Source organism: Alosa alosa, chromosome 9 (genome assembly GCF_017589495.1).
Source record: "Alosa alosa isolate M-15738 ecotype Scorff River chromosome 9, AALO_Geno_1.1, whole genome shotgun sequence".
NCBI classification, from domain to species: Eukaryota; Metazoa; Chordata; class Actinopteri; order Clupeiformes; family Clupeidae; genus Alosa; species Alosa alosa.
The window spans coordinates 4,577,691-4,592,146 of record NC_063197.1 but is presented as its reverse complement, the minus strand read 5'-3'; the positions used below and the strand labels follow the sequence as shown (position 1 = coordinate 4,592,146).

The 14,456-nt window shown below is 42.3% G+C and overlaps 1 protein-coding gene across 3 annotated transcripts in view; it reads right to left on the bottom strand.

Annotated features, from left to right (window-relative positions):
* Nucleotides 1-14,456, bottom strand: part of sgip1a (SH3GL interacting endocytic adaptor 1a) — a 71,808-nt gene that overhangs the window by 16,531 nt on the left and 40,821 nt on the right. For 2 of the 3 annotated variants that reach the window (XM_048253357.1, XM_048253359.1), the window contains 8 exons: nt 13,267-13,278; nt 10,450-10,461; nt 8,399-8,423; nt 8,008-8,125; nt 7,239-7,324; nt 6,261-6,347; nt 5,516-5,590; nt 4,493-5,281 (listed from right to left, as the gene is read on the bottom strand). In XM_048253357.1, coding sequence (XP_048109314.1) covers nt 4,493-5,281; nt 5,516-5,590; nt 6,261-6,347; nt 7,239-7,324; nt 8,008-8,125; nt 8,399-8,423; nt 10,450-10,461; nt 13,267-13,278 — 1,204 coding nt within the window. The remainder of the gene's footprint in view (nt 1-4,492; nt 5,282-5,515; nt 5,591-6,260; nt 6,348-7,238; nt 7,325-8,007; nt 8,126-8,398; nt 8,424-10,449; nt 10,462-13,266; nt 13,279-14,456) is intronic. The other variant, XM_048253358.1, reaches the window with a different exon arrangement.

The following is a 14,456-nucleotide window of genomic DNA, read 5'->3' as shown; positions in this document are numbered from 1 at the left end:
TGTATAATGTTATATTGTGTATATTGTGTGATATTATGGTGGCAGGCTGGTGTATAATGGTGGCAGGCTGGTGTATAATGTTATATTGTGTATAATGTGTGATATTATGGTGGTAGGCTGGTGTATAATGTTATATTGTGTATAATGTGTGATATTATGGTGGTAGGCTGGTGTATAATGTTATATTGTGTATAATGTGTGATATTATGGTGGCAGGCTGGTGTATAATGTTATATTGTGTATAATGTGTGATATTATGGTGGCAGGCTGGTGTATAATGTTATATTGTGTATAATGTGTGATATTATGGTGGCAGGCTGGTGTATAATGTTATATTGTGTATAATGTGTGATATTATGGTGGCAGGCTGGTGTATAATGTTATATTGTGTATAATGTGTGATATTATGGTGGCAGGCTGGTGTATAATGTTATATTGTGTATAATGTGTGATATTATGGTGGCAGGCTGGTGTATAATGTTATATTGTGTATAATGTGTGATATTATGGTGGCAGGCTGGTGTATAATGTTATATTGTGTATAATGTGTGATATTATGGTGGCAGGCTGGTGTATAATGTTATATTGTGTATAATGTGTGATATTATGGTGGCAGGCTGGTGTATAATGTTATATTGTGTATAATGTGTGATATTATGGTGGCAGGCTGGTGTATAATGTTATATTGTGTATAATGTGTGATATTATGGTGGCAGGCTGGTGTATAATGTTATATTGTGTATAATGTGTGATATTATGGTGGCAGGCTGGTGTATAATGTTATATTGTGTATAATGTGTGATATTATGGTGGCAGGCTGGTGTATAATGTTATATTGTGTATAATGTGTGATATTGTGGTGGCAGGCTGGTGTATAATGTTATATTGTGTATAATGTGTGATATTATGGTGGCAGGCTGGTGTATAATGTTATATTGTGTATAATGTGTGATATTATGGTGGCAGGCTGGTGTATAATGTTATATTGTGTATAATGTGTGATATTATGGTGGCAGGCTGGTGTATAATGTTATATTGTGTATAATGTGTGATATTATGGTGGCAGGCTGGTGTATAATGTTATATTGTGTATATTGTGTATAATGTGATATTATGCAGCAGGCTGGTGTATAATGTTATATTGTGTATAATGTGTGATATTATGGTGGCAGGCTGGTGTATAATGTTATATTGTGTATAATGTGTGATATTATGGTGGCAGGCTGGTGTATAATGTGTGATATTATGGTGGCAGGCTGGTGTATAATGTTATATTGTGTATAATGTGTGATATTATGGTGGCAGGCTGGTGTATAATGTTATATTGTGTATAATGTGTGATATTATGGTGGCAGGCTGGTGTATAATGTTATATTGTGTATAATGTGTGATATTATGGTGGCAGGCTGGTGTATAATGTTATATTGTGTATAATGTGTGATATTATGGTGGTAGGCTGGTGTATAATGTTATATTGTGTATAATGTGTGATATTGTGGTGGTAGGCTGGTGTATAATGTTATATTGTGTATAATGTGTGATATTGTGGTGGCAGGCTGGTGTATAATGTTATATTGTGTATAATGTGTGATATTATGGTGGCAGGCTGGTGTATAATGTTATATTGTGTATAATGTGTGATATTATGGTGGCAGGCTGGTGTATAATGTTATATTGTGTATAATGTGTGATATTATGGTGGCAGGCTGGTGTATAATGTTATATTATTGTATATTGTGTGATATTATGGTGGCAGGCTGGTGTATAATGTTATATTGTGTATAATGTGTGATATTATGGTGGCAGGCTGGTGTATAATGTTATATTGTGTATAATGTGTGATATTATGGTGGCAGGCTGGTGTATAATGTGTATAATGTGTGATATTATGGTGGCAGGCTGGTGTATAATGTTATATTGTGTATAATGTGTGATATTATGGTGGCAGGCTGGTGTATAATGTTATATTGTGTATAATGTGTGATATTATGGTGGCAGGCTGGTGTATAATGTTATATTGTGTATAATGTGTGATATTATGGTGGCAGGCTGGTGTATAATGTTATATTGTGTATAATGTGTGATATTATGGTGGCAGGCTGGTGTATAATGTTATATTGTGTATAATGTGTGATATTATGGTGGCAGGCTGGTGTATAATGTTATATTGTGTATAATGTGTGTAATATTATGGTGGCAGGCTGGTGTATAATGTTATATTGTGTATAATGTGTGATATTATGGTGGCAGGCTGGTGTATAATGTTATATTGTGTATAATGTGTGATATTGTGGTGGCAGGCTGGTGTATAATGTTATATTGTGTATAATGTGTGATATTATGGTGGTAGGCTGGTGTATAATGTTATATTGTGTATAATGTGTGATATTATGGTGGTAGGCTGGTGTATAATGTTATATTGTGTATAATGTGTGATATTATGGTGGCAGGCTGGTGTATAATGTTATATTGTGTATAATGTGTGATATTATGGTGGTAGGCTGGTGTATAATGTTATATTGTGTATAATGTGTGATATTATGGTGGCAGGCTGGTGTATAATGTTATATTGTGTATAATGTGTGATATTATGGTGGCAGGCTGGTGTATAATGTTATATTGTGTATAATGTGTGATATTGTGGTGGCAGGCTGGTGTATAATGTTATATTGTGTATAATGTGTGATATTATGGTGGCAGGCTGGTGTATAATGTTATATTGTGTATAATGTGTGATATTATGGTGGCAGGCTGGTGATATATAATGTGTGATATTATGGTGGCAGGCTGGTGTATAATGTTATATTGTGTATAATGTGTGATATTATGGTGGCAGGCTGGTGTATAATGTTATATTGTGTATAATGTGTGATATTATGGTGGCAGGCTGGTGTATAATGTTATATTGTGTATAATGTGTGATATTATGGTGGCAGGCTGGTGTATAATGTTATATTGTGTATAATGTGTGTGATATTATGGTGGCAGGCTGGTGTATAATGTTATATTGTGTATAATGTGTGATATTATGGTGGCAGGCTGGTGTATATAATGTGTGTATAATGTTGATATTTGGTGGTAGGCTGGTGTATAATGTTATATTGTGTATAATGTGTGATATTATGGTGGCAGGCTGGTGTATAATGTTATATTGTGTATAATGTGTGATATTATGGTGGCAGGCTGGTGTATAATGTTATATTGTGTATAATGTGTGATATTATGGTGGCAGGCTGGTGTATAATGTATATATTGTGTATAATGTGTGATATTATGGTGGCAGGCTGGTGTATAATGTTATATTGTGTATAATGTGTGATATTGTGGTGGCAGGCTGGTGTATAATGTTATATTGTGTATAATGTGTGATATTATGGTGGCAGGCTGGTGTATAATGTTATATTGTGTGATATTATGGTGGCAGGCTGGTGTATAATGTTATATTGTGTATAATGTGTGATATTGTGGTGGCAGGCTGGTGTATAATGTTATATTGTGTATAATGTGTGATATTATGGTGGCAGGCTGGTGTATAATGTTATATTGTGTATAATGTGTGATATTATGGTGGCAGGCTGGTGTATAATGTTATATTGTGTATAATGTGTGATATTGTGGTGGCAGGCTGGTGTATAATGTTATATTGTGTATAATGTGTGATATTGTGGTGGCAGGCTGGTGTATAATGTTATATTGTGTATAATGTGTGATATTGTGGTGGCAGGCTGGTGTATAATGTTATATTATTGTATAATGTGTGATATTGTGGTGGTAGGCTGGTGTATAATGTTATATTGTGTATAATGTGTGATATTGTGGTGGCAGGCTGGTGTATAATGTTATATTGTGTATAATGTGTGATATTGTGGTGGTAGGCTGGTGTATAATGTTATATTGTGTATAATGTGTGATATTGTGGTGGCAGGCTGGTGTATAATGTTATATTGTGTATAATGTGTGATAATATTATATTGGTGTGATAGGCTGGTGTATAATGTTATATTGTGTATAATGTGTGATTGTAGGCAGGCTGGTGTATAATGTTATATTGTGTATAATGTGTGATATTGTGTATAATGTGTGATATTATGGTGGTAGGCTGGTGTATAATGTTATATTGTGTATAATGTGTGATATTGTGGTGGTAGGCTGGTGTATAATGTTATATTGTGTATAATGTGTGATATTGTGGTGGTAGGCTGGTGTATAATGTTATATTGTGTATATTGTGTGATATTGTGGTGGTAGGCTGGTGTATAATGTTATATTGTGTATAATGTGTGATATTGTGGTGGTAGGCTGGTGTATAATGTTATATTGTGTATAATGTGTGATATTGTGGTGGTAGGCTGGTGTATAATGTTATATTGTGTATAATGTGTGATATTGTGGTGGTAGGCTGGTGTATAATGTTATATTGTGTGATATTATGGTGGCAGGCTGGTGTTGTTGTACTGGTGGCGCTGGCACTGCAGACGGGACGGGGACTCACCACTGCCGGTGCCTGCAGCTGGAGGGCAGGGCCCGGGGGACGACACCACTGCCCGGTATGTAGGGGGTGGGGGCGGGGGAGGGGTGGCACGGCTGGCCTGGCCGGCATCTTTGGGCGAAGCACTCGTCTCCGTCAGCTCGTCTTTCTGTTGGTTCCCCTCCGGACTCTTGAGCTCCTCCTGGCTCAGGACGAGGGGCGGTGGGATTGTACGCGCAGCCGTGTCCGGGGGGCTCGTCGCAGAGTCCAACCCCGCCTCTAGAAAAGGGTCCGGCGGAAGGCCAGGGGGGGATTTTAAGGGTGGAGATTCTGCAGATGGAGGAGGAGAAGGAGAAGAGAGAGGGACTATATCCTCAGGTGGTGGAGGAGGAGGCGCCGGGTCCTCTGGTGGAGGTGGGACTGCAGCAGGAGCAGTGTCTTTGGGTGGGGTTTGAGCTGCGGGAAGGGGAGGGGCAGTCTCCTGTGGAGGTGATTGGACAGGTGGAGGTGACTGTGGGCAGGGCTCCTCTGCTGGGGGAGGGGAGATGGGCAAGGGTGGAGGAGTGGGATCTGAGGCGGGGGGAGGGGAGGTGGGTAAGGGCGGGGCCGGCTCATCAGGAGGAGGTGGGGATTTGGGGAGAGGTGGCGCAGGTTCCCCAGGTGGAGGAGGCATGTTGGACGCCTCGTCGCTGAAACAGACCCACTTGTCTGCGACCTCTTCCCCAGACTGAGAGCCATCTTCTGGGCCGAAGATGTTGTCTAGATCTGCAATGGACGGCTTCCGGGACCCCTCGTCCTCCTCTCTCGACACATCTGATGTAGACGGTGACCAGAAACCAGCATATGGAGAGACACAGTTGGCAGTGAGAAATACGGAATAGAGAGGCAGAAAGAGAAAGAGGCTGAGAATTAAGAAAATGAAAGCACAGGGGAAGAGAGAAAGACTGGTAGACAGAGAACTCAAAGAGTGAGGGAGAGACTCTGAGAAAGCCAAGGCATTGTTATTGTTTTTGGGGGGAGCAGCAGAGTGGAAGGTGGCTCTCTTACCGGTAGCGTCAGCTGGGGGAGAGCCACACGGAGGGGGGGAGGTCGGCACATTCTTGGGAGGGAGTGGAGGTGGTGCTGCAATGACATCAGTGCTGCTGAGACAAGCTCTCATCATCGCCCTCTAGTGGCCGGAGGCCAAGCCTACATTACTCAAGCTTTGGGGGGAGGGGGACATGACATGCCCACAAACTCATGCACAGGCTAGAGTAGTAAGTCAACAAGCAGATGCAACGAAATAGAAAGAGGGGGAGAGAGAGAGAGAGAGAGAGAGAGAGAGAGAGAGAGAGAGAGAGAGTTGGGAGATAAAGAGAGAGAGAGAGAGAGAGAAGGATAGAAAGAATACAAGTGTAGTAACAGATGAATGCAGACAGACGTGAGAGAAGACAGTATAAAAGCAAGAGACAAACAGACAGCAAGCGGAGAGACAGACTCTGGCATGGGATGGCCAGCTCAGTCACAGTGGCTCTGAAGCAGGTATGGCTTCCACTGAATGGCTTTTCTGGGCTTTTGTCGCATGAGATGACTTATTAATGGGAGCTTGGGGGGGGACAAGTTAACATGACAACACGCATTCACAATAAGGACTGGCGACGATCTCTCAGCCGGAGCAGGGCTGGGTGGGGGGGGGGGTTCTTGATGGCTTTATGGAGAAGCAGTCCATGATTCCGTGCAACCGTCACAACCAGACAGACGGGGGGGCCGACAACAGGTGGAGGCAATGAGTTCCACATGAGCAAAGACTTACTTCCTGTGGGAAAGGGTCTGGGCAGAGAGGAGTCCGCATTTGAGTTGGATACGGGTGCACCCCACACCTCAGACTCATCTATCACCGCTACGTTTGACCAAACGATTAGTGAGAGAGACAGAACAAGAAGACACAGGCATGGGCGGATTAGCTTAGTGTTAGGGGTTAGGCACACTTCAGGAGACGGAAGCTGGTGTTACGTAACCACAGCTCAACGTCCTTAATCAACACGCTAGCCATGGGGGTTGAGGGAGGCGCGAGGGGGGATGTGTTGGTAGAGGGATCAGCCTCTGAATAGATCAGGAGACTAGAGAGTTCCGAGAAAGGCTACCAAAAGGCTGTCACTTTCTTTAATTCCCTGCCATCTATACACAGAATAAGATAGTGGAGATAGTTCTGTCATAATCTTTCTGGGAAGCTGTGATATTAAACCACGAAAGCTTTTTACTCCACAATGATTGGAAAAAAAACATTTGCTTAGAACTTACAGGACGATTTGTGATGTAGTCAAGACCCTTCTAAATATGTGGAACTCCACTAGGACACTGAGTGACATTAAATATTCATCTTACGCAGGTAACAGGTAGCCCTCCTGTTCTTGTGGCTGGTCAAAAGATCCTCTCTGGGCCTGTTCTATTTCCTGTTACTCTATCTGACAGCCAGGGGGAGCTACACAGTGTTTACCAACGAGTGAGCCCACTGCTGCCACCCTTCATGAATAACCACTGAATATCCCCTGCAACTGAGAACCTGACACAAGCCGGGAGCTCACAGCAACATGACAGACTCACATAAACATAAGTGAGAGTGCACACATTGTACCTAAAACCAAGTGCTCACAATCATCCACATTCACAATCACATAGGGGTGTAGTGATTCACATGTGTCCTGCCCACTGAGACATACTACATTTGTGGACAATAACAACATAAAGTGCATGATATTGCAATAGATTTCACCTATTTGATCCAGATTACCTTCACTTTTGATTTCATCAAAGGCTGTGTCCAGTGGAGGCCCAAATAAGGCTGTAGCATCCTCTGGTACTGAGGGTCTCTTGCTGCTGTGGGGTTGGAGCAAAACATACAATGAAGGCAACAAACATCCAGCACACACAAAAAAACACTACTTCTACTTACTACATCTACTAATTCAGTCACACGCAATGCATTGACATCAAGACATTTTTAAATGTGAATGTCTCTCCTGTGCCTAAGCCAGCCAAATCCTCACGTCCCAGAGTGACACAGAGGAACACCGTGGCAGACTCTGTGAGCTGTGATGTGATGTGATGCAAGCCTCTACAGTGTCTCTACAGTGTTAGATAAGAACCCGACAGTCCTAAAATAGAGGCTACAGAAAAAGGAGTTCAGAGTTTCTGCACCATTTTCTGCAACTACTTATTATGAGACATTTATTTTATCCGCAAAAATAAATTCAACCCAGCTGCCCAGTACTTATCTTATAAAGACATTCATGTTACTTGGCAACTCTTTCAGCTTGTTACAAAAAGCACACTATGCAAGTTCTGTGTTCCTAAAAGAAAGTACCAAAATACTGTATGATGAGATTGCAAAATCTTGAGGCCACATTCTTATTGCTCGTATCATGCCGCATATGCCACTATTAGGCTTTTTTTTGTCCTGGGGCCGCTTATTGGACTAAACAACCAATGAAAATGGCCGTTTTAAAACATGGAAGTGGGGGTGCAACCCTGCACTGTTATGGTGGGGTGTTGGCTGGTACCTGGGTGGCTCTGGGGGAGGGATAGGGGCAGGAGATGAGGAGGGGGTCCCCTCTGGGGCAGCAGCTGGGGCAGGCGTCACCGTGGGAACAGCACGTCTTGGTCTGGCAATTTCCTCACCTACGAAGACAAGCATCACAACATTTATATTCAGCATCTATACCCTAGGTATGGGCAATGCGGTATGTTATTGATTCCAAACAATCTAAATGGTGTTTATTAACATAATAAAAAAACAGTAATTCAAATGATTTATCCCAGGTTAATATGCAGTGAACATCTCATTGGTTTTAACACAGATAACCTTGCGCACGCACACACATGCACACACGCACGCACGGAAGGACAACTTATTAAATCAAATGACTACACAGAGTTAGTCTTCATACTTACTAGATGTATTTCTTTTCAATAGACCCTGGAATGAATACAGAAAATACATTTAAAATATTTATGCTTGAGAATTGAAAATGCTCTGACAAACATAGTTTACAAAGTGGAAGTGCAGAGTAAATACGCTCTTATTATCCTCCATTACATTTATCAGCAATAGAATGGATTAGAGTTTCATGACACACTGAAAAACAAGAGCCTGTCATCTAATGAAGGTTGGATGATGTATGGCCTTGTGCTAATGTCGAGGGGGAGGATGATCTACGTCAGTGGTCCCCAAACTTTTTCTTCCGAGGGCCAGCTCACTATGCCTGGCTCCAAGAGAGGGCCAGAGACTCGGAGTAGTTCTATATCAGTAACCATAAATAGCTTAGTGCTGTGAACAGCAGTCTACCGTAGTTGAATATTCTATTACATTTAGTCATAGGCTATTGCAATTTAATACCATTGTTAGCTGTGTTCATATTGTCATCATGCCATATTAGTGTAAAATTAAATAATACTAATAAAAAAACGTTTGCATTCCCAAAAGTAGTTTTAAGTTTTATTAAAAAATGTATGAACTCTGAATTCTGTGTCTTTGCATACACAGCTCAAGTTGTGAATATCCTACAAATAACTTAAAGTTATCAAACTATGAGAATTTTATGAAGTGCTGAAGTTGTCTGAAATGACCACCATTCTAACTTTCAGTCACCTGATGAGAACTTTGTGAACTCTTTGTATGAACATTTGAACGAGTGAATAAAAAATAAAAATAATTATCCCAGAAAGTCCCAGAAATATGAATTGAATAGAAGTTAGTTAGTTATTAACAATTAATTGATAATTTTTATATCAATTTTATAATACTTTGAGCACTGATGCAGTCAGCATAGGCCTCTTACATTGTTTGCAGGTAGGCCTACATTTCATTCCGTTTTCGATGGCAAACGCAAAACAGCGCCAAAACAACCACCAGTGGACAAAAAGAGTATTACATGTGTACTGTTAAGACTCGCCATAGAGAATGAATGGGGAAATTGCGGAGGTTTTAGTTTGACGATGTTGTACTCCCGTGCGGGCCGGATGATACATACTATGGACATGTTTTGGGGGGCCACCCAAAATGAGGTGGCGGGCCGTAGTTTGGGGACCACTGATCTACGTCCTCATGACTACAGAGAAAGCAAACAATAAATTTGCGCACAGACGTGCAACACTGAGGTATTGTGCCGCATCAGTTTGCATTCACTCAGAGCTGCACATGTGTGCAGGACAAACAGTGGCAGCACTGCTGGCTGCACATGTGCTTGCTTGAGACAGAACCTCTAGATTTATGCCTTTGCTCATAAAAAGCCACATAAAAAGCTGAATCAGGTGGCCATCTTAAGGAAGGTGTTCATTTTTTATCCACATCAGAATAACATGTCTCACACAAATGCTGACTATAGTAGTCCCTGATTATTCTCTAAACCATGGGCAGGTGGTCTTGGCAGGTACTGAGGCATACTTACTCATCACTTATTGACAGCGCTGTGAGCTGTGTGGGAATGAACTAAGGACCCTACAGTGACTAGGTTTTTTGGATTCTATAGTGCAGTACAGAGATACAGAGCAAGAAAGACAAGACGATAGACATCAGAGAGACAGGGTGCCTGAATGTGCAACACATGCTGGTAAGTGAAAGGGCTCCATAGCATGAGCATCTCTTTCTGTTTATAGGAGTTGTCTGTGCTATTGTGACAGAGTCTTGACATAGTTGAGATACAGGCAGAGAAACAGAGATGAAAGAGGTGGAGTTGTCTCTAAGAGGGCCACTGCCATGGATAGAAGGCATGAACTGAGAGATCAAAGAGTTGTGAGCAGTCGGAACTGTGAGAGTCCTCAAATTTTTGGGGTTGTCCCACTGTCTGCAAAAAGCTGGGTGTAGACTCCTTCGGCACTAATGACCAACAATCCAATCACTGCTTCATGAGCCAATCACAGCTTCTCTTTGATGTCACAGAACTCCTCAACCCCACCTACTGTGAACAGAAGGTGCAGAGAGACAAAAAAAAGAGGACACTTACCGGACTACGTCTCTGTGTTCAGCATAAAGGAAGAGAGAAGAGACACCTGGTCAGAAAGTGACAAATCAGTAAAGCAGACCAACAGTTTATGTCTAAATGACCACCAGCACAATGTTAATCAAACGCACTGGTTGTAGGACTGGCAATTAAGATCAGCATTCTTGTTGCTGGCCCCCATACAGACACTCCTATTTCCTAAGTTGTGACCATTGGTGTTAGGAATTCCATATTTACGCTTGCAGTTACCATTTGGGTCTGACTTAGCAACTGTATGGCCATGGCGCACAAACACAAGCAGTGATAAGGATCTATAGATGTGTCTGAGAAGGTTTAAAAGGAGCCAGAGTGTTAGCCTGCACCAGTGCCACCTGCCAGATCCCCCACACACCCAAACCCACCAAAAGCCCTTCCTAACCGGGAAAGCGACATTTAGAACCAGAAGGAAATATGAGGGGTGGGACAACACCTATGGACAACACATAGTGAAGCACTGACCCAGTTAAGCACCCTTATTGCAAAACAAAATTGTTTGACAAATATATCCATTAACAAGCACCCACTTCAAAAACAATATAACAACTGCATGATGGGATATAAGCAAGAGAGTGTGTGTCAGTTAAATAGCAGTACCACTGGCGTAAGGTGCTGGTTAGATTTTTTTGTGCACTTGAGAAATTAGGGTCAGACACCAAATATTCACTGATCTGTTTCCAATTCCCTCTTCCCATCTCAGTAGAATGATTGCAGTGGGAAAACATGGCATAAGAAGATTTTGTCATATGACACACCACAGTAAGGCTTTTTCAGACATACAGAGCAGTGATTCATCACACCTTGTAGGAGGAAATGTGCACTTTGTGGCTATATATTTGAGCAGGTCCTAAAATGCCACAATTCAGCAAAAACCTCTCATATCCACAACTAAACTACGTTCTCTTTACTTCCTCTAATGTCAGCATCTATGAGAGCTCTATCGGTCAGAGCTGACTCCCTTGGCTCACGCACTGCCAGGCTACAGCAGTGGCCACTCAGACTGCATCATCAGGGTCCTCTCCAGGGCACTGAGCCATGACTGATTACCGTGATGTAACTAAGGGCGGGCTGTGCCATCCAGAGGCTGAACACGATTGGATTAGCCAGCTACGCATCACTTGCCACCACCAACGAGAGCTTGTCTGGAAGAGAAAGGTACAATGACCTCTTTCTACCAAAAGCACAAAGGCACCAAGAATCACATCTTGACAAAAAGGCCCAACAGCGAAAGGTGTATCAGAATGAAATATATCAAATATGGTCACCAGAACAATTTTCAATGTAGCAACTGTATAAATGAAGGCTGGCCATCATAGAATTTGGCACTCCGTTACACATATTTAACAGGTTGATAAGTCATCTTTATAACTTTCAGTGACTCAGTAGAAATTACTATCACAATAGTTTCATCTGCTGTTGAAATTACACCTAGTTAACAAATGAAATACTTTGTGCCAAGTGCTTGTATAAAGAAAAAGTACCCCGTTTGTTCATAAGACTACCGTTTAAGCCCCCAGTTTTTCCTGGAACTGAAGGTTAAAGGGAAAACGGAAAGAATGATGGATGGATCTCTTTTCCAAACCCTGCACGCTGAGAGGATTTATGAAGGAACTCTGACATTGGTCCCTGTGGGAGGTTACAGCTGAGAGCTATTACAGAAGCTGACTTCCTCGGAGTTATTACTTTAGGAATTTCTTATGTAAGACACTGAATTAATATAAACAATATATATATATATTCCACACTCACAAACATTTGGACAGTGTTTGGATACACCACCAAACAAACACTTACTAATTATAAACAACACTAAATAGCATACAAGTCAACACATACAGCCTCAGTGGGCCACACTAAACACCCACACATTCCTATGCAGGCCCACACACAAGCTTCAACAGCCAGTCATGTTCAGCTAACTCAGCCTGCAACACTGTGTCCAGGGAAGGCTACAAGAGTAGCCCGACTAGAGGCCAGCTGCTATAACCCTCAGTCAGGTTCAGTCTTGGGCCAGCAGCTCTGGGCTTACAGCTGACCCCTGAGTCCTTACTCACCTCTCCCCTCACTTACCAAACCTCACCGAGCTCGGTCACTGAAAACATCATCAAAGTAGAATGGTACAAGCTTCCTCAAGCTTCCTGTACAATTCTACTGAAAATACAATTGGGTGGGAATTATGGCTGAATATTCATTCTAGTCTTGGGTTGAATTTATTTCTTGATACCTGATGTATGATTTATTTATTTTAATTCTCAAAACAAAATGTGTCTCGGAGAAAAGACATGTGTTGCCAACATTATATAAACAACACAGCATAATTTAACACCAGGTTAAATCAACCTGAACTAAAAATGTTACTTTAAAAAAATGATTGTTATAGCCTATTCCCATTTAACACAATAAAGAAAGCATTTAACAACCCACAGACAGAATTGCATTTTAACAACACAACTGCACTTCATTATAGCACATCATGTTTGTCATGTCCCATTTAAGTAAATGCCCAGTGTGCCATATCAAACTGAGCATGCAAAAGAAGCAAAACACTCTCTCAACATACACACATCATAAAAAATCAAAATCATACAGAATGTACTGTAGAGGGTTCTCAAACAGGCTACACAGGTGCACAAACGAAACCCATGAGGAACCAAAAGCCCTAACCAGAACAGCTGTGCACACTGTGTTCCTGATGGAGGAGGAGGAGGATGCAGGTCCACATGCTAATGGGCAGTGAACAAACACACCTCAAGGGAGAGGTGAGAGTGGAGGACAAGAGCTTACCGGACTGCTCCGCTATAGAGGCCAGCATTAATAAAAGACATATGATGGAGGGAGAGAGAGAGATAGAGAGAGAGAGATGAAGAGAAAGACAATGAAAGTGAAAAGGAGGGTGAGTAAGAGAGAGAGAGAGAGAGAGAGAGAGAGAGAGAGAGAGAGAGAGTTGAGACTTTATTAGTTTTTTTATTATTACTGATTCATGGGACTTATTAGAGGTGATTATGACTGATGTGTAACAACAGACAGTTCAAACACAAACCATCACACACATTAACATGCACACACACACAAACACACCAATGTCATGCTTCATTCTCAAACCACTGACATAGCAATACACACGCAGCCTCCAGAGAGGCCCCCAGCCCACCCATCCACCTGTGCAGCAGGTGTGCTGTGCTGTAGGTATCATGGGACGGCTCCTAGGTGTGCTGTGCTGTAGGTATCATGGGACGGCTTCTAGGTGTGCTGCAGGTAGGGGGTGGATGAGTGGCAGCCTCATGGAGAGCTCTGGGCTGTGGCCAGTGTGTTAGTGTGTCTGTGTGCTGAATGGGAAGCAGCCTCTTGTTGGGCCTGTGATGGATGAGCACTTGTAGACAGACAGCAGGCTTAATAAGAAGCAGGCTCGGCTCATGCATTAAACATCACCCACCCATACACACACACACACACCTGCGAAGCCACACCTGGTCATTCCCTCACAGGAGAGAAAGGCCTGTGGGTCGGTACAGTTTCTGTTGAATGCCACTGCAGAACCTCTATAGGCTGAGCTTTTCTACAGGGGTGAGTGGACTATGAGTGTGTGCTGCTGGGTCATTGGACATTCAGGTTCATTGGACATTCAGAGAGAGAGAGAGAGAGAGAGAGAGAGAGAGAGAGAGAGAGAGAGAGAGAGAGAGAGAGGGAGGTATGGTGATGCAGAGAGAAGAGAAGGGGGGGAGAGTGCCAAAGGGACCGTGTGTTCAGTTTAGGGGCCTGTTAACCTTTGCTCTTCGCCTCCATTCTCTAAGAAAATTTCAAGTTCAATCCATTGCCATGGTTACCATGGTAGACACAAGTTGCCATGGCACAGGGTGACCATGTGACTCCTGTTGAATTCAACTTCAAATGTGAGGAAGGCCAACACACCCCACTGCCAGTGTGGGAATGTGTGTGCGTCTGGGAAGGTCTCTTAAGACAAGGTTATTGGTACT